Consider the following 19,495-nt stretch of genomic DNA (forward strand, 5'->3'; position numbering starts at 1 on the left):
CAAAAGCTTTCCCATCCTCCATGCTACTGGAATAGAAATCTGTGGATTCCGTCTCTGTCTTCTATGCAGTTTTCACCTCTCTCAAGGTCATCATTGTGCATTACAATGAAACAAGCTATACCTGAAAAAAGTCCACGAGCCCAGTCTGCTGATTTCCTTCCAAGTATGGGCAGGGTAGAGTTAGCCTATGAAAGGGGTCCCTAATGGGGCAGGGGGGAAGAGGTGGAGAGAGAAAAAGGAGAGCATTAGTCCAAGCAAGCAATGAGTGATCTTTTCATCAGCAAAGGTCACCAGGTTCTATTCTGCTCAATGCCAGCTGGAGCTCTGAGGATCCCACTTACAAAGATCTGTTTCCATCTGGTGGTGAAAGGGTCAAACCTGCTGAGAGGTGGCACCCTCTGAATGCCAGAGAAGCGGTTTTTAACACTTTAATCCCATTATTGCTGGCAGAAGTGGCTGGTGCTCAAAGGACTCCTAGGTTCAAGGACAGGCTCTGTCTCGGAGTGACCTTTGATATGTTTCTGACTCTCTGTTTTTGACTTCAAGATATCCACTATGTGTGATGTGACCTATAGAATTTTCTCTGAATAAACAGACTTTTATACCCATTAACCAAAAAATTATCCTAGGCGGCAAATGCAGTTTGCTTAGACCAAAGGTCCTAGGGCCTTTTTTACAAAGTCGCGTGACAACAGCCCCAAAGCCCTTTAAATCTCTATGGGCTTCGGGGTCATTACCACAGCGGCCCGCGCTAAACGGCTTCGTAAAAGAGGCCCCCAGTAAAATGACAGTGAATTTACTCCTTCACTTCTAATTTTTTAAAAAACTTGTATGTCCAAACCCAACTCTGAGCAAGATTCTCAAAACTTTAACGCAGTCGCTAAACAGTTTTCCAGCAGTTTAGCCTGCACACATTTTAGCGGCAGATTATCAAAACGGATTATCTCTGTCTTTAGCGAGGTTCCTAGCAGTCTCTGACAATGGCATGCAAATGTGCTCTTTAACATTGAAATGAGCCCTCCGGTGGATTCTTAAAAATCACCAAGGCATTTTCGAAGAGCAGCGTCAGCTTTTGACGACAAAAAGCAGCGACTGGTCCGGGGGTGCTGTTACAGTGCCAGCACTTGTGTCTTGACTGTGGCTAATGAAAAAAAAAAAAAAGCTGCATCTATATATTTTTAGTGGAGGGTAGTAAAATCACGCTTCTTTTGAGCTCTTGGGAGAGACAGGCATGTTTCATGTGCACTTGTTAAAAGCCAACGTTTCTTCTTGAGCACGTGTATGATACCCTTGTCTTGTGGGTTTCTGGCTGTGGGTTTTTATTAAATTTTACATTAAAAACAAATTATAAGATTTACCTGAATTATAGTAGTTTTTTGGAGAGAAAGGCACGTTTTATGCGCGATTGATAAAAGTCAATGTTGCTTCTCCCCCCCACCTCCCCTCCCATTCGTCCATATGCTCAAACAACGCACGTGCTGATTGCGTTGCATTGCTTTCCAGGGACATACGCACATTTACACCTCTTTCCTTGTATATTCTGCGCACGTACCGGTCACTGGCACCAGCGACTCAACGCATGTAAATTTAGCGAACCTTACCTGTTGTTCACCGACATCATTTGCATGCAAGGTTTTTGGAGAATGTCTCGCTTTTTAAAATTCGCTATCAAAATGGCTGCGTTAGCAGATCGTCGCATTTTAACGCAATTTTCTGAGAATCTTGCCCTCTGTCCCTAGTAAATAAAGCTTCTGTTATGGACCCAGAAATTTACAGAGAGACATGCAGAAGAGGAACAGCATTTGGAAGCGTCTATCCTTTTTATGTGGCCCCTCAAGGCCTTCCTCTTATTGGATGAGAGTCATAGAGCAGGTCAGACTCACCTAACCTTTTTTTCACGTGTAATTTTTCTCTTGTTGCATGATATCGGGGCACAGGCAGCAGAGCTAAATCTCTACATATTTGACATACCAGGGAGCAGGCAGCAGTAACCTTATATGGGAAACTGCTCTTTCTGACAGAAAGAGAGGCAGATCCAAACAGCCAAGCTTCACGCTGAGGAAGTGCGGAGTCTTCCTTGGCATCACTTATTTTTCATGCAGTGTTACTTCCAATTCTTTTAGAAACCATGCCATAAGCATGGGCATACTGGATGGGTCATTTGGCCTTTATCTGCCATCATGTTTCTATAAGCATTACTGACTTTAGGACTACAGAGTGACTCAGTGGCTCTGCCATGCCAAAGGTCCCCACGTCATTTGCAAGCAGGTCTTTGACTCCCAGATGGGCTGGGGATGAGGATTCTTGGGAGCCAACTTTATAGCTCCCCTTCCTCCAAGGTGAGGTGTAATCAACAACCAAGCTAGGTGCATGGGAAGAGAGAAGTCAAAAATAAATAATTAAATCAAATATAATAGAGGGAAATCCTTGAGTGCCTGCAAAATGATGGCTTATAGTTTAGGTTTCAAGCCAGGAGGAATTTGCCCAATCAAAAGAACAAATGCAAACCACTTATTTATTAATTTGGATTTTGCTCATACCTTTTTCAGGGGTAGCTCAAGGTGAGTTACCTGGAAGGTTAAGTGACATGCCCAAGGTCAAACGCCCCTTGATGTCAAGGCCAGTACTCTAACCACATTAAGCTAATCCTCAACTCTTCCTAGAGTAGACATGAGAAAAATAAATGGTATGTTTCACTGACAAAGAATAGAAAAGGAGGGTTGAAAAACTTCATTTCCATTCATTGCATCTAATGATGCCAGGCTACATCACACTCTGGTTAGTAAAGCTGCATTCCCTCATCTGTGATGTACATTATTTATCACACACCATGAGTTATGATGACAGCTGTAGATGACACCCTCATTAGTAAGGCTGCATTCCCATACCTGTGAAGCACAGTAGTTTTCACACCTCATGAATTAGCAGCTGTAGTAGCCAAGCAGTTTGATTTCCAGTGATTTTCCTCTTATTTATTTTTAGTATTTATATACCACTTACAGCCTAAGAGGTTTACATTCAGATACTCAGTCATTTTTCCCTATCTGTCCCTGTCCACTCATACTCTGTCTAATATACCCGGGGCAATGGGGGATTAAGTGACTTGCCCAGGGTCACAAGGAGCAGTGTGGGATTTAAACCCACAACATCAGGGTGCTGAGGCTGTGGCTGTAACCACGGTGCCTCAAGATGGTTCTTATAGATTTGTTTTTGTTGGTGGGGGGGGGGGGGGTTATTCATCAGGAAGTTGAGAGCGATTCCAGTTGATTTTCTTCAACATTTGTTTGTCTTTTGGTTTCTTGCCTTAACCTTGATTCAGATAATATCTTACAACAACAGCAGCCTTTCTCCAATAACAGGAATCTCCTTACACAGACAGGTCTCCATCCCCTGTGACAAGACTTGCCCTGACTCAAAATAGATGAGCTGATGATTAACTCACCAAAAAGATCTATATCAGTGAGGGAAGGGGGAGGGAAAGGAATTTCTATACTGCCTTTTTGTAGTTTTACAACCACACTCAAAGCAGTTTATATACAGATACTTCAAGTATTTTCCCTAACTGTCCCAGTGGGCTCACAATCGATTTAATGTACCTGGGGCAGTGGAAGATTAGTCCCCCCCCCTTTTTTTTTTTTTTTTTTTTTTTTTACAAAACTGATAGCAAATCATTTAACCCTTTATTGCCCCAGGTACAAAATAAGTACATGTATATACCCGTGTGTCCCCGAAAATAAGACAGTGTCATATTAATTTGGAGTGCAAAAAACGCATTAGGGCTTATTTTCGGGGTATGTCTTATTTTTTTCATTTACAACAATCATCTCTCCCTTCCTCTCCTCCACCTCGATTCTTCCTCTTTCCTTCCCCCCCAGTATCTTTCCTCCTCTCTCACCCATCCCCTTGTGCAGCATCTTTCTATCCCTCCCTCCTATCCCCCTGTGCAGCAGAACCCCACCAACTTCCACTCCGAAGCCTCCAAAAACAGCAGTGGCAGCAGCGCTCTGAACAGGCTTCTTCGTGGCCTTCCCTACCGGGCCTTCCCTCTGCCATATCACTGATGATGTCATCGGTGACACAACAGAGGGAAGACCCTGCCGGGGAAGGCCGCAAAGCAGCCCATTCAGAGCACTGCTGCCGCCGCAGCTTTAGGAGGCCTCGGAGCAGAGGTATGTCAGGTCTCACCAGGGTGGGGGGGGGGTCACTGAATTGATGAGTCAGATTTTTTTCAACGAATCAGATAGCACTAGTGTCAGGGGTGGAGTCATAGAGTGTCGGGGACATTCCAGGGGGGGAGGGACGCTTCTGGGCTTCGATCTTAACTAGGGCTTATCTGTTCTTTAGCTAAACTTCTCAACCATTCTGCTTTAAACACTCTAATTCATTCATTGGTCATTTCCTCTTTGGACTACGGTAATGCTTTATACCATGGAATTTCTAAGAAAGAGTTAAGACTTCTACAGATAGTTCAGAATACTGTTGTTAAAGTTATTTTTAAGGCCAAAATATTTGATCATTGGCTCCCTATCAATCATCGAGTTACATATAAAACATTATTACTGACTTTTAAACTCGAAAAACTGGTCAGCCGGAATTTATCAATAGACTTGATTCCATATACTTCATCACGTTTTCTTCAATCCTCTGATCAAAATTTATTAGCAATTCCATCCCTGAGCTATATAAATACCAGAAGAAATACCATTTTTACCTGTGGTTGCTCCAACCCTTTGGAACACAGTACTGAACACGTTAAGAGAGATAACATCCCTCAAGAAAAATAACCCTTTTAAGATGCTCCTCTTTAAAGACTCCTTCCAAGTTTAACTGTTCTTATAAGGATTTTTAAACTTTGTTTTAGTCCATCCCTATTGGACCTACTTGTTACAACCCTGCCCTCTTGTTCTTCTTCCTGGTATCTTCTCTTTTCTTTGCTGCCCCTGCCTTAGGCAAGAAAAATGGAGTCATCACCCTGATAAAGAAATCTCTTAATTTCCAACTCTCCACCCACAAATTTGACCCTAGCGGTCGATGGTCCTTTATTGAAGGATCTATAGCCGGGAAGCCATTAAAACTATTCAACATCTATGCTCCCAATGCAGATGACCCCTCCTTTTTTCAATCATTCCAAACTTTTTGTCATTCATCACTAACTACGGACACCATTTTTGCAGGAGACTTTAATTTTCCACTGGACCCCTTTATTGATCGTTCATCAAATTGGCGTCCGGCCAAACTTAGAGTTCGATCTTCAGTTAAAAACCTGATGACTTCTTATGGCTGGTCCGATATTTGGAGAATTTTTCACCCTACCACCAAGGACTACACTTTCTACTCGGCACCCCACCAAACCTACTCAAGGATTGACTATATTCTAGGCTCCAAAGACTTATTGAACATTGTTTCATCGACACGCATCCATGACATTTCCATCTCGGATCATGCGGCCGTCTCCTGCCTTCTCAATTGGACTCCATCCTCAACTTCCAGACAATGGAGACTAAATAACTTTCTGCTACAAGATGACTCATTCTTAGCACATATTAAGGAGGAATCTCAATCATTCTTTGCTTCCAACATTTCTTCAGTTACTGAATTTTCCATAGTCTGGGAAGCTTACAAAGCATGGTTGAGAGGAAAAGTTATCAGCTTCTCGGCATTTCAGCTGAAACAAAAAAAATCTACTTTGCACCAACTAGAAGCAGATATTCATACATTTGAATCACAACTATACAATCGTCATGATTCAGAGATATACAATAAATTGCAACAACTCAAATTCCAATATAATGAACTCTTCAGCTCACTTGCTTCAGCTTCCTTATTTCGTCGATCAACCACATATTATGCCTCTTCCAACAAATCAGGTCATCTACTAGCTCTATATCTGAAAGGCAAACACTCCAAAAACAGAATTTCACACATCAAATCTGCAAAAGGTCAATTACACAACACAACCAAGGATATCTTAGAAGACTTTCGCACATTTTATGAACATCTCTATTCTTCAGAATCTACCTCCTCATCGTCGACCATTCAAGATTTCCTCCAATCACTTGACTTACCTACTCTATCCGACCGACAATGTCAATCCTTGCAAATTCCTATTACCACCGAGGAAATTGCTCATGCCATCTCCTCTCTACCAACAGCCAAGGCGCCTGGTCCTGACGGCCTTACCTCAGAATTCTACAAATCATTTTCAGCTCTTCTGATGCCTCACCTACTCTCCTATTACCAAGGTATCCTGGATGCCCCAGCCTCTCTACGCAGATTTCTTGAAGCGAATATCATTGTTTTACCAAAGCCGAACAGAGACCCTGAACTGGTGAAGAACTATCGACCCATATCTCTTTTAAATCTGGACTATAAAATTTATGCTAAGATCTTGGTTTCTCGCTTAGAGAGGATAATGTCTTGTCTGATTCATAGAGACCAGGTCGGATTTATGAAGGGTCGCTATGGCTCAGACAACACTAGACTTTTATGTCATGTGCTCCACTCCTCCCAGTCGATTGCTCAACCTTCAGCAGTTGTTTCATTAGATGCTGAAAAAGCATTCGATAGGGTGGAGTGGAGATATCTGTTTGCCGTTCTCTCTAGATTTGGTTTTCCTCCATCTTTTATTCATATGATTTCTTTACTATACAAATCCCCCACTGCTAAGCTCATAGTCAACGATGAGGCATCCTCTCCATTTACATTACATAGAGGTACCCGACAAGGATATCCCATGTCTCCACTCTTGTTTAATTTAGCTCTAGAACCCCTCCTCGCCGCCATACGTCTATCTCCCGATATCAAAGGAGTTTCCATTGCTTCGATGGAATTAAAAATCTCAGCCTATGCAGACGACGTTCTTTTATATCTATCAGATCCTGAACATTCACTTTCTGAGTTAATACGTCTAATTTCCTCATTTTCCCAGTTATCAGGATATAAGATAAACTGGGACAAATCCGAGGTTATGCCCCTACATGATTACAGCAATTCCCTCGTCCCTACGACCCAACCCTTTACATGGGTTACTTCAGGTATCAAATATTTGGGTCTCCCATTTGATAAAGACATCAGATCGTCCCAACAATTGATCTCTTCTAAACTCATCACCCAGGTTCAGAATTCACTATCCTCCTGGTCCCCCTTACATCTCTCTTGGTGGGGCAGATTAGATACTATTAAGATGATGGTGGTTCCCAAGATTACGTACATCTTTAACATGTTTCCTATATTGTTCTCACCCTCTTTGTATAAACAACTGGAGAATTTACTCTTGTGTTTCTTATGGAATGGAAAACCTTATAGAATCTCCCTTCAAAAACTAAAAGCCCCACGTAACTCTGGTGGGGTTAATTTCCCTGACCTCCTTCTATACCACAAAGCATTTATTTTGAGACAAGGTGCTGAATGGCTCTCTAATCCCCATCCTACAGATATTCCCAATTGGCTACGTTTAGAACTTTCCCTTATGTATCCTCTACCTTTAATCCGCCTCATGGGGACAAAAAATCTTCCACGACTTATCCAAAATCCCATCATGCACACCACGCACAAGATCCTAACAGCTCTTGACTCTCAACTGGAGATCCCATGGAATAAATCTGCATTTTGCCCTTTATGGTTTAACAGGTCAATTTTGATTGATAAGAAACCCATCTCCTGGCCTTCCTGGTTCCAACTTCAAATTTGGGACATTGGATCGGTTTGTCATTCATATGGATCATTTTTCACCTTTCAGGAATTGATGACATCCTTCTCTTTAATAGAGTCCAACTTTTTCCGTTGGCTGCAGCTCAGAACAGCCATCAAAAAGTCTAATCTTCTCCCAACGCTCTCTCACTCTCCCCCCACTCTGTACGCCCTCTCCCAAAAATTTCTACCTCAGGGTCATATAGCATCGCACTTTTATAAGCGGCTTAAATCCCTATCTCCCAATCCACTAGCATCCTTACAATCAACATGGGAATCTGATACAGGGTTGCCCATATCTGATGAAGCTTGGGCATCCATCTTTAAATCCACTTTTTGTACATCTAGGTCAGCTTCAATTCTTCAAAACATGTTCTTTTTTCTTCACAGAGCACAATGGACTCCCATTAAGTCCAATAAGATAAATTCTTCCTATTCTAAAAATTGCTGGTCCTGCAAGGCTGAGGAAGGGTCCTTACGTCATCTATTATATTCATGCCCACTGATCCAATCATTTTGGCATTCTGTCTGGCACACAATCTGCTCAATTTTCCACATTGACATTGCTCTTTCATACCAAATGCTTCTACTAAAATCGTTTGCATTAAGTCAACTAGTCCCAGAGGTTGATCATTATCTACTAGATATGTTAATTACCTTAGCTTTGAAAATTCTTCTTTCCTCATGGAAAGATTTATCAAAAGTCACCCATCTTCATTGGTGGAATCTGGCTTGTTCAACCTACAGAATGGAAGCCTACCTTGCCAAATCTTACAATAGAGTGCCTCGTTTTCAACTAAGATGGACTCTATTAAAAACTTACCTTTCTCACAATAGCTCATGATTATCAAAATTACAGCACCCTTTATTTTTTCCACTTCCCTCCTTGTTATGATTTAGTTTCTTCAGGATGATTCACTCCACTTCTTTGTGGACTTTTGTTATTGTTCACTGAGATGTTTACATTTATTATTGTTGTTCTCTATGATATAAACACAATGTGATTTTATTCACTGATATCTCACACCATATACTGTATTTAGACTCATCTCTAATTTACTGGCTCTTGTAAAAGATGTTCCACCTATTTGTATTCTTATAAAAATTACAATAAAAATACCTTGACAAAAAAAAAAAAGGAGCATCTTTAAAAATCATGCTAGGGCTTATTTTCGGGATAGGTCTTATTTTTGGGGAAACAGGGTAATATGTATACTGCTTTGTATACTACTGCTTTGTAACCATAGAAATGCAGTATATAAAATCCTATCCCATTTCATCCCCTTCCTTAAAGGATTGATAATCTCCATCTTTCTCATTCCCAGATCCAACATCTCTCCCTTTCTCTTTCTAGTTCTGTGAAACAGAGAGAGCCATATAGGAAGTACAAAGTCTTCCAGTATTGCACTTCATTTTGTAGCTGTACATCTGAGCCTGGTTTGCAGTCCCCTTTTGGAAGCTTTGGATCATTTCTCAGGCCCTTGTTTTTTTTTTTCTCTTGTAGGAGTTCCTGGATGATGAAAAGTTCAACGATGAAGAGGATTTGGATGAAAAACTCACCTCTTTTAAACGTAAGATGTGTTTCTTCAGATCCATCATGAATTTCTCTGGAAGGACTTAGCGTGGCACTGAGATTCCAGAGAGACACAAAATTTGCTTTCTCCTTAATCTCTTGGTAATAATCTGGGTAATAATTTTAATAAGAATATAAGAATTGCCGCTGCTGGGTCAGACCAGTGGTCCATCATACCCAGCAGTCTGCTCATGCGGCGGCCCTTAGGTCAAAGACCAGTACTCTAAATGAGTTCAGCCTCACCTACGTACGTTCCAGTTTAGCAGGTACTTGTCTTGAATCCCTGGAGGGTGTTTTCCCCTATAACAGACTCCGGAAGAGCATTCCAGTTTTCTACCACTTTGGGTGAAGAAGAACTTCCTTATGTTTGTACGGAATCTATCCCCTTTCAACTTTAGAGAGTGCCCTCTCGTTCTCCCTACCTTGGAGAGGGTGAACAACCTGTCTTTATCTACTAAGTCTATTCTCTTAAGTATTTTGAATGTTTCGATCATGTCCCCTCTTTTCAAGGGAGAAGAGGCCCAGTTTCTACAATCTCTCACTGTACGGCAACTCCTCCAGCCCCTTAACCTTTTTAGCCACTCTTCTCTGGACCCTTTCGAGTAGTACCGTGTCCTTCTTCATGTACAGCGACCAGTGCTGGACGCAGTACTCCAGGGTGAGGGCGCACCATGGCCCAGTACACCATGGCCCTTCTTTATCATTCCTAGCATTCTGTTCGCCGCCACCATGCATTGCACAGATGGCTTCATTGCCTTGTTGATCAGAACTCCCAGGTCTCTTTCCTGGAAGGTCTCTCCAAGTACCGCTCCGGACATCCTGTATTCATGCATGAGATTTTTGTTACCGACATGCATCACTTTACACTTATCCACGTTGAACCTTATTTGCTACGTCGATGCCCATTTCTTGAGCTTGATTATGTTGCGTTGCAGATCTTCGCAATCCCCCTGTGTCTTCACTACTCTGAATAACTTCGTATCGTCTGAAAATTGAATCACCTCACTTATGGTATCAATGTTCAGATCGTTTATAAAGATGTTGAACAGCATGGGTCCAAGCATCGAACCTTGCGGCACCCCACTGATGATGCTCTTCCAGTCCGAGTATTGTCCATTTACCCCCACTCTCTGTTTCATATGCTCCTGCCAGTTTTTAATCCACGTGAGTATTTCACCCTCGATTCCATGGATTGCAATTTTCTGAAGTAGTCGTTAATGTGGAACCTTGTCGAACGCCTTCTGAAAATCCAGATATACATTGTCGACTGGGTCACCCTTGTCTATCTGCCTGTTTACTCCCTCGAAGAAGTGCAGCAAGTTTGTCAAACAAGATCTGCCTTTGCTGAAACTGTGCTAGCTGGTCCTCATCACACCGTGTCCATCAAGGTGATCAATGATGCGGTCCTTTATCAGCACCTCTACCATCTTTCCCGGCACTGAGGTCAGACTCACCGGTCTGTAGTTTCCTGGATCTCCCCTCGAACCTTTTTTGAAAATCGGCATAACATTCGCCACCTTCCAGTCTTCCGGAATCTTTCCCGATTTGATCGACAGATTGGCTATTAGTTGAAGCAATTCAGCTATAGTCCCTTTCAGTTCTTTGATGACCCTCGGATGGATGCCATCTGGTCCCGAGGATTTATCGCTCTTAAGCCTATCGATCTGCCTGCATACCTCTTCTAGACTGACCGTCAACCCTGTCAGTTTCCCGTCTTCGTTTCCAGCATATAACCTGATGTGTTCCGGTATGCTGTGTATATCCTCTTCGGTAAATACAGATGCAAAAGATGTGTTCAGTTTGTCGGTGATTGCTTTGTCCTCCTTTAGCACTCCCTTTATTCCATGGTCATCCAACGGTCTCACTGCTTCCTTAGCGGGTCATTTCCCCTTAATATATTGAAAGAACGGCTTGAAGTTTTTCGCCTTCTTGGCTATTTTTTCCTTGTAGTCTCTTTTGGCCCCTTTTACCACCTTATGGCACCTGCGTTGATGTTTGTGCTTATTCCAGTTTTCGTCCGTTTTTGACCTTTTCCATTCCTTAAACGAAGATTTCTTGTCTCTGATCGCTTCCTTCACCTCTACAGTGAGCCATGCCTGTTCTTATTTCCACCCTAGAGTTTTCTGTTTTCTGTATAATATCTAGGGGTGTAGTTGGTATGGAAAGCATTTTATAAGCGTACTCAAGCCCTAGGATTTTTCTTCTCTCCCTCTTTTCCAGTTTGGTTTTGCCATTGATAATACCAGTAAGGATACAGGGCACCATAGGCATATCAGCTTTGTACACATCTCTCCAACTCCAAGTCACTAGCTTCTCATTTTCCCATCCCGTCCTTGTCTGCACAAGCCTTGGACACTTTAAAATCGTAGGTGTCCGAGGCTTGTGAGGTTAGGAGTGGGACAGGGACAAAATCTCGCGGGGATGGCACGTGGAAGTTGGGTTCCTGTGGGGACAGGGACAGATTTGTCCCTGTGTCATTCTCTACGTGGGATCTCTTAGAGAGATGAAGAGATCATGGTTACTGCAGATAGGCAGACTGGATGGGCTGTTTGGCCTTTATCTGCTATCATGTTTCTATGTTTCTCTTCCTTAACGCCGACACTGTAGCATGTTCTAAACTCAGGGTTGCAGAGCCAAAACTTCCTGATGATTTTAAGATGCACAAAATCTGCATCAGGCAGTTTTCTGGCTCTCTGACCAGACATTTTGAGAAAAGGTGGAAGAGTGGTGGATGGCTTCAGCACAGGATCCCACTATCCTGCCTAGTCAGCTTAGCTTTTTCTGTGACTGATGAAGAGTCATGGGGATCATCATGAGCTAAGCTGAACAAGCTGTTTGCCATCCCCCCAAATTCTGACACCCTAAGCAACTGGCTTTGGCTGCAAGTGAATCTCCTTAAGGACTAACCGGTCATTATGTCCATAATGGATGTTTATGAGATATATCTATTTAAAATAAGGGTTGCACATGCAAATTAGCTTGTAGATATTGGCTTGGAGGTTCTCGAGGATTTGATTGAAAGTATTGACTGATTTCAATGTGCTGGCCAGAGTCGGGCCTGATTTCAGTGACTGCTGTGCCTGTCACCAGCGAGGGCTTTCTGGAAATATTTTGGCTGTAGGTGGAAAGTTATTCTGTGTCACCCTTGGAACAGGCAGCCCTTTCTCTTTGTGCACACGTCTCTCTGTAGGCTTTTCTGCCTTCCCTCTGCAATCCCTCCACCCTCAGCTCTCCAACAATCAGTGCACTGTCCACTTGGATCCTGAATGTTTTTTCCTGCAGCTTGTATACCAGTGTACAGAGGCATCAGGTCAAGGAGGCCTTTAACTGCATATGAGCAGCAGGCTCTGGAAGAAACTTCTAACTTGAGCTGTGGGTTGCAGAGGTGATATAAGTAACAGAATGAAAAAGGAATGAGTTTTTAATTAATTTAAGTTCAGTGCAGCACCTCCTCCATTCATCACACGCTCCAAAAAAAGGGAGGAGGGATAGAAGTAGGAAATGGTAGTATGAATACGGTTACCAGATTTTCCATCTGGACTCCTAGACCCGTCCCAGGCCCGCCCAGTCCCACCCATCCCCGCCCTGTCACGATTTCAAGGCTGCCCCAGCCCCGCCCCCCACTGCCTGTTCTCATCGGGCAGCACATCCGCGCATGTGCAGATGTGACGCATTGATGTCACTTGTGTGTACGCGTGGCAGATGCCCTCCTGCACAAAAGAATGCTTTTCAAAACCCGGACAAAGTGCTGGGATTTGAAAAGCCGTCCGGACCCCCGGACATGTCCGGGGAAATCCATCCGGACATCTGGTAACCCTAAGTAGGAGGGATGTGTACTGTAAGCAGCAGAGAGTTTGTCCTTTAGCTGAGCCTTAGGAAAGTTTCAAAGATTTGCAAGTTAAAACAATCAAATGCTGCAGACCAAACTGGTTAGCAAAATATGTAATATGTAAACCGCATAGTTGTATGCGGTATATATAAATTTTTAATTTATAACATTTTATTGAAGAAATCCATTAAATAAACAATAATATAATACAATAAAATAGTCATTACATTTAAATTCACCATCTTAATTTCCATCAAATGTCTTTCATTTCTTCAAAATATATTTCCAAATTACCCATTACATCTCTCAATACCTTCCCCCTATTTCCTTCCCCCCTATTTATTTCTCCCCCCTTTCCCCCCCATTATTTTTAATTATAACATTGTAATAAATGAATTAAAATACAATTCAAATAACTCCACATATATTACTATCATCCCCCTATTCCCACCCCGATCCTAGAATGAAAGGTGACATCAATTACCAAGTATTAAAAATGCAAAGAACGATTCCAAAGCGTAAAGTATTAAGAATCGTACTTCTTGCTCTAGTCTAGAGGATAATTTTTGTATATAGGGGTCCCAAATTTTCAAAAATAACCAAGTTCTTCTAGGAAATTTACGAACCTCCGAAACCTCAAATAAAATTAAACAAAGAAATTGATTCTCCAATGCCAATAACTAAATAAAATATGGAGTGGATCCGATTCTTGCTGCACGGTGTGCATACAGTATTCATTGTAGCCATCCAGAAAATCAAATCCTGTTTGTGATCCTGTCCAGTTTGGACGGTACCCAAAGTTTAGATGCAGTATGTGTAACACTGATTTATTTTATCTTGCAGAGAAGTTCTTGGAGTTTGATCTGAACGATGAAGGCGAGATAGGTGAGTGTGCCTCACTCAGGAAGAGAAGTGTGGTGGTGGTAGTAACTCAGAGTGTATACAGTACACAGGGCACGATGCACAAAGCTCTGACACCAGGGTAAAAAATACTGTGGTGGGAGCGATTTGTCCAGACCGGGAGATGCTGGGCATGAATAGCATGCAAATTATATGCATGATAAGGTGTATGGGGACAGACTTAAAGATCTTAATCTATATACTTTGGAGGAAAGGCGGGAGAGGGGAGATATGATAGAGACATAATAAAAATGTGCATGAAAGGAAACTCTGCAATGAGAGGGCATAGGATGAAGTTAAGAGGTGATAGATAGGCTCCGGAGTAATCTAAGGAAATACTTTTTTACAGAAAGGGTGGTAGATGCATGGAACAGTCTCCCGGAAGAGGTGGTGGAGACAGAGACTGTGTTTGAATTCAAGAGGGCCTGGGTTAGGCACGTGGGATCTCTCAGAGAGAGAAAGAGATAATGGTTACTACGGATGGGCAGACTAGATGGGCCTTTTGGCCTTAATCTGCCATCATGTTTCTATAAAATATCTTTACATATGCGTAAGAATTATATATTCTGTAAAAAGCACATTGCGAGCCTGTGATTTTAACCCGCGGTTTTAACCCGCAGGTATAAAGTGTGTTCTGTTCGATAATTCATTGCATCAGTCATAATCATTCCTTTTTAAAAATGTCCAACTCATAGGGCCAGCAAAAGTAAACTGCAGCCACCCCTCCCCCCTTTCTTTTGAGCTCGCTTGTGCTGTGTTGCCAATGATATGCGGGAATATACCCCGCCCACTACCTACGTAGTAAGGGCAAAGAGCTAGCACATGCGTAAATTGCATCAATAAATAACAAGGATACTCTGCGTATACGTTTCGATTGCTCTTACAGCAATCAGTGGGATCATTATAGGGCGTGCGTCCGATCAGATCGTTTGCACGTAGAATCTGTAGTGAATCGGTCGCTCGGCACAACTTGGCCAAAAATCGCCCAACATCAGTAAGTTTAATGAATCTAGGCTTAAGAGCAGTTGCAAATTAACTGCAAATTAGTGACAATTAGCACCAATTAACAGCAGTTATGATCAATAATTAGCTGCAACGGCAGTTAATTTGTCAATTAAGTTATGTGTGTAACTGTAGGCCTTCTATAACCCACATGTTCAATTTTGCATGTACACTTCTCCCTCGGTATTCGCGGGAGTTAGGGGCAGAGCCAGACCGCGAAATGTGAAAAATCGCGAATAACTTTGTGCCGGCTCTGACCCACCCCTGGACCTTACCTGGAGGAATCCGCCTCCGATCGCCTCCTGAAGAACGCAGAGAAAGGGGGGACATGATAGAAACATTTAAATACATCATGGGCCACATCAAAGTGGAGGAGGAAATCTTTTTTCTAAAGGGTCCCACAGCGACAAGAGGGCATCCACTGAAACTTAAGGGAGGAAGATTTCATGGTGACACCAGGAAATACTTCTTCACTGAACGGGTGATTGATCGATGGAATGATCTTCCCCAGCAGGTGGTCGAGGGCAGTAGCGTGCTCGACTTCAAGAGTCGATGGGACAAACAGGTGGGAGTACTATGGAGTTATGCTCAATCGATAGATACTCCAGGAAAGAAGGGTCCTTGAGCAGGCAGACTAGTTGGAGGGAGGGTTCTTGAGTGGGCAGACTTGTTGGGCCATCGGCCCTTTTCTGCCGTCATGTTCTATGTTTCCATGCATGTTGCGTGTTTGCAGGGGCCAGTGTGGGAGCTTTGGTCTCCTCTTTCCCTGCTTCGATGTCGGGCCAGGCAGAGTGAAGATCGTTCCTCTCTGGGCTGGGCAGCCTGTGCCGGCCTTACCTGGTGGTCTAGCGGGCTCTTGGGGCAGGAGCGATCTTCCTACGCTCCTACCTCATGCAGATCACCAATAGGAAATGGCTCGAGACTACGACGGGAGCTCCCGGCAGCCATTTCCTATTGGCAATCTGCACAAGGCAGGAGCGTAGGAAGATCGCTCCTGCCCTGAAAGCCCGCTAGACCACCAGGTAAGGCCGGGATGCCAGGGGGAAGGCAGGAGGGAGGCAGGGAAGGTCCGAAAGGAAGATTTTTTTTTTCTTTTCTTTCCCCCCCCCCCCAAATTGTGAATAACCGAATCCGCGGATGCTGAAACCGTAGCTTCGGAGGGTGAAGTGTAAAGCATAAAATTGGGCACATAAGATTGTAGAGTGAGGTGGAGATTGTATTACCATTTGAACTGTATTAGGTACACCTGAATTTGCGCACACCCCCATGGCTATGGGTGTCTTGCCTGCTGATTGGAAAAGATGGAATGGATCAAACTAGACATGTTTCTGAATCTGGGTGCAGCCTGACGCTTTTTGCTCTTGCTTTGGTCCCTACCATAGACATGATGTCCCTGAAGAGGATGATGGAGAAATTGGGAGTCCCCAAGACCCACTTGGAGGTGAAGAAAATGATTTCAGAAGTGACAGGAGGAGCCAGTGAAACCATTTGCTACAGGGACTTTGTGAAAATGATGTTGGGGAAGCGTTCTGCGGTCCTCAAGTTGTAAGTAGAGAATGCTAGCCCAGGGTTTGACACACTGGAGTTGGGGATATTTGGAGTTGAAAAATTATCCACTCTAAATGTGCATAAGGTTATCATCTAGATCCAAATTCACCTGGCAGGGTTGAGCCAGTCCTGGGTTTTCCCTACTGCATTTAGTCTTCAAGTTTCAAGTTTATTTAAAAATTTGATCCAATCGCTATATCATATTTCAAAGCGATTTACAAGTATAAAATCGGGGTATCAATAAAACAGTGTAAATTAAACTTTGACAAAACACGACAACAAAGGGCAGGCATGTAGGGTTCGAACAAAAGGGTGGGAAATTGTTACCCATTTAGTTTTCTTTTATAAGATTAGTGGATCTCTGGTGAAAATTGAGTACAAAGAATCCAAAAAAACGAATTTTAGGATTCAAAAGCGTCTTTGTAGAGCCAACTTGTTAAAAGTCATTTAAACCTATCAAGTGATTTTTCTTCCCTAATATAGAATGGCATTGAGTTCCATATTTGTGGTGCCTGTTGCTGTGACGGAGAAAATTGTGTCCCTCCGAGTGTAGATGAATCATAGATAAGGGACTGAAAGAAGGAATTTCTCCTCAGATCTTAAGGATCTAGAGCAGGGCTAGGGAACTCCGGTCCTCGAGAGCCGTATTCCAGTCGGGTTTTCAGGATTTCCCCAATGAATGTGCATGAGATCTATTTGCATGCACTGCTTTCAATGCATATTCATTGGGAAAATCCTGAAAACCTGACTGGAATACGGCTCTCGAGGACCGGAGTTCCCTACCCCTGATCTAGAAGGAGCACTTCGAATTAGGTATCTTTGTAAAAAAGCAGGAGCTTTATCCATTAGTATTTTATGTGCCAGCAATGCTAATTTATAGGAAATTCTGTGGGTTATGGGTAATCAATGAGCTTTTCTTAAGGAATGCAATGAGGAAATCAGAACTACTAGTCCCTGCATGTAATGGGATAAACCCTGTCTGACAAATCTGGATCCATTTGGCAACTCTAAATATGGTTGAGATTCAACAGCCAAGCCCACACAAAACTGAAAATCAGGTCTGTAAAGACAGATGAGATCACTTCATGAGAGAAACCACCTGTTTGTCCCTTACTTGCTCATGTCTCACAGGGCTTAGCACATTTTTCTCTCTTCCATCTCACAGCGGTATGCATTAATATAGCCATTGGCATGAGCAGCATTTCCTGAAGACAGGTCATGCTTCCTTAATTCTTTGCAATGTATGCTGGTAAAGAAAAACCTGTCAGAGTAGATAACTGGCCATTTCTGGAGAATATGTACCTGTAAAAGTGCCCTGCCCTGCCCTGGAACTGTCACAGGGATAATTGAAGTGTCACCTAGCTCCAGCTCACGAGGAATGGGAGAGGTCTCTCCACTTCTGTTTCATACTGAGAAACTCCCCTAAGGATTTGAAGCTGGGATGACTTTTTGTTAAAAGTAACACCCTTCATTCCTGAGTTTACAGCTTCTGCTAGGTACCAGGAGAGAGGCAGCAAGACACCTCCTCTGGGCTGGGCTTCGGGGACAGGAATGCACACAGTGTTAACAGTAAAATATGTTGCTTCTTCCATGCCCCTCTCTGAGAACTAGGGGTGGGTGACTAAGAGAAGCTGTCAGGCTGATCCCTGCACCTATCAGCAGTAATTAGGAATTGCACTTACTGCTCTTTGGGAGTATTCAGCTATAAACTTCTGGAAAAAAAATTATAAACAGCACATTCTATTCCAAACCAGAGTATGATGCAGGTAAGAATACAGTAATAATGCAATTTGTATGCTCTGTATTATTCTATATCAGTAACACTTTAATTACACTACAGTTAGAAGGGGAATGCCTTGAAAATATTCCAAGAAATGTTGCCTCACTTTGGGAGAGAGGGAGGAGAATATTGATTGGAGCTGATATCCTAATACAAGATGGTTTTGTTACTGCCCCCTACCCCCACCCCTTTCTCTTTTGATATGATTTTGACTTTTGTGCCTAGCAGCACTAACAAAAACTACCCTTCTAAATGTTTTCTTAGCCTCATTCCCTGCTTTTCTTTCTGTCCATGGAGCTTTTACTAGGCTCTTCAGTTACTCACAATAGGTGCTGTCTATCTGTCTTTCCTTTTACTGTTGCCAGCGGATTAATTCTTTGCTATGTGAGTCCAGAGGAGCACAGTACAAAGTTTCCTACACTGAGCATTCCAGTGCTGGGGCAGCTGGCAGGCCTACTATCTGCCTCATTACACCATGTGGGACTGGGGGCGCCAGGCAGGTTTCTCTTTAAACACCTTCTCTGGCCAGCTGCTTTCACTGAAGATTGGAGTCTTTCAGAACCAGGCACAAACACCTCCTTGTCCCTCTGCTCCCCACCTCCTCCCATTTTACATTTCAGCTTGCTCCCAAAGGGACCCTTTAACTAGATTAAACAAAAGCAAGTTACCACTTCACATTCTACCAGAGTATATTTTGTGGGTTGATTGTGGCCCCTTTATTGGAAGTGAGAAATAGACTCTGGACATCCGAGAGAACTTTCTGCAGAAGAGGGAGATCATTTGTCATGAAAACTTTTGTCCTGATGCATTCTGGTACCTGTAGTCTTGCTCATAAGTAAAGAAAGACGAGAACAGACAAAATATTTGGGGATGTGATAAAAACTAGTCAACGTTATCCAGTGTTAGTAATGTTTGAAGGTCTCAGACTGGCAGAAGGCTACTCCCTATTAGGAGATTTGGTCTTAAATGCTGGATACCACTGCATCTGTGGATGGGAAATTGAAAAAAGGAAATATGATATATATCACCTGACTCTAAGCAAAAGAATATAAGAATAGTTAAATTAGGCCAGACCAGTGGTCCATCTAGCCCAGTATCTTGTTTCCAAAAGTAGCCAATCCAGGTCACAAGTACTTGGCAAACACCCAGATAGTAGAAACATTCCATGCTATTG

At 42.9% G+C, this 19,495-nt stretch overlaps 1 protein-coding gene across 2 annotated transcripts in view; it reads left to right on the forward strand.

The window, feature by feature from the left end:
* Positions 1-19,495, forward strand: part of AIF1L (allograft inflammatory factor 1 like) — a 37,419-nt gene that overhangs the window by 14,050 nt on the left and 3,874 nt on the right. Inside the window, exons 3-5 of one of the 2 annotated variants that reach the window (XM_033961810.1) lie at positions 9,194-9,260; positions 13,935-13,976; positions 16,376-16,538. In XM_033961810.1, coding sequence (XP_033817701.1) covers positions 9,194-9,260; positions 13,935-13,976; positions 16,376-16,538 — 272 coding nt within the window. Of the gene's footprint in view, positions 1-9,193; positions 9,261-13,934; positions 13,977-16,375; positions 16,539-19,495 lie in introns of those variants that run through there. The other variant, XM_033961809.1, reaches the window with a different exon arrangement.

Source organism: Geotrypetes seraphini, chromosome 10, assembly GCF_902459505.1.
Source record: "Geotrypetes seraphini chromosome 10, aGeoSer1.1, whole genome shotgun sequence".
In the NCBI taxonomy this organism is placed as follows: domain Eukaryota; kingdom Metazoa; phylum Chordata; class Amphibia; order Gymnophiona; family Dermophiidae; genus Geotrypetes; species Geotrypetes seraphini.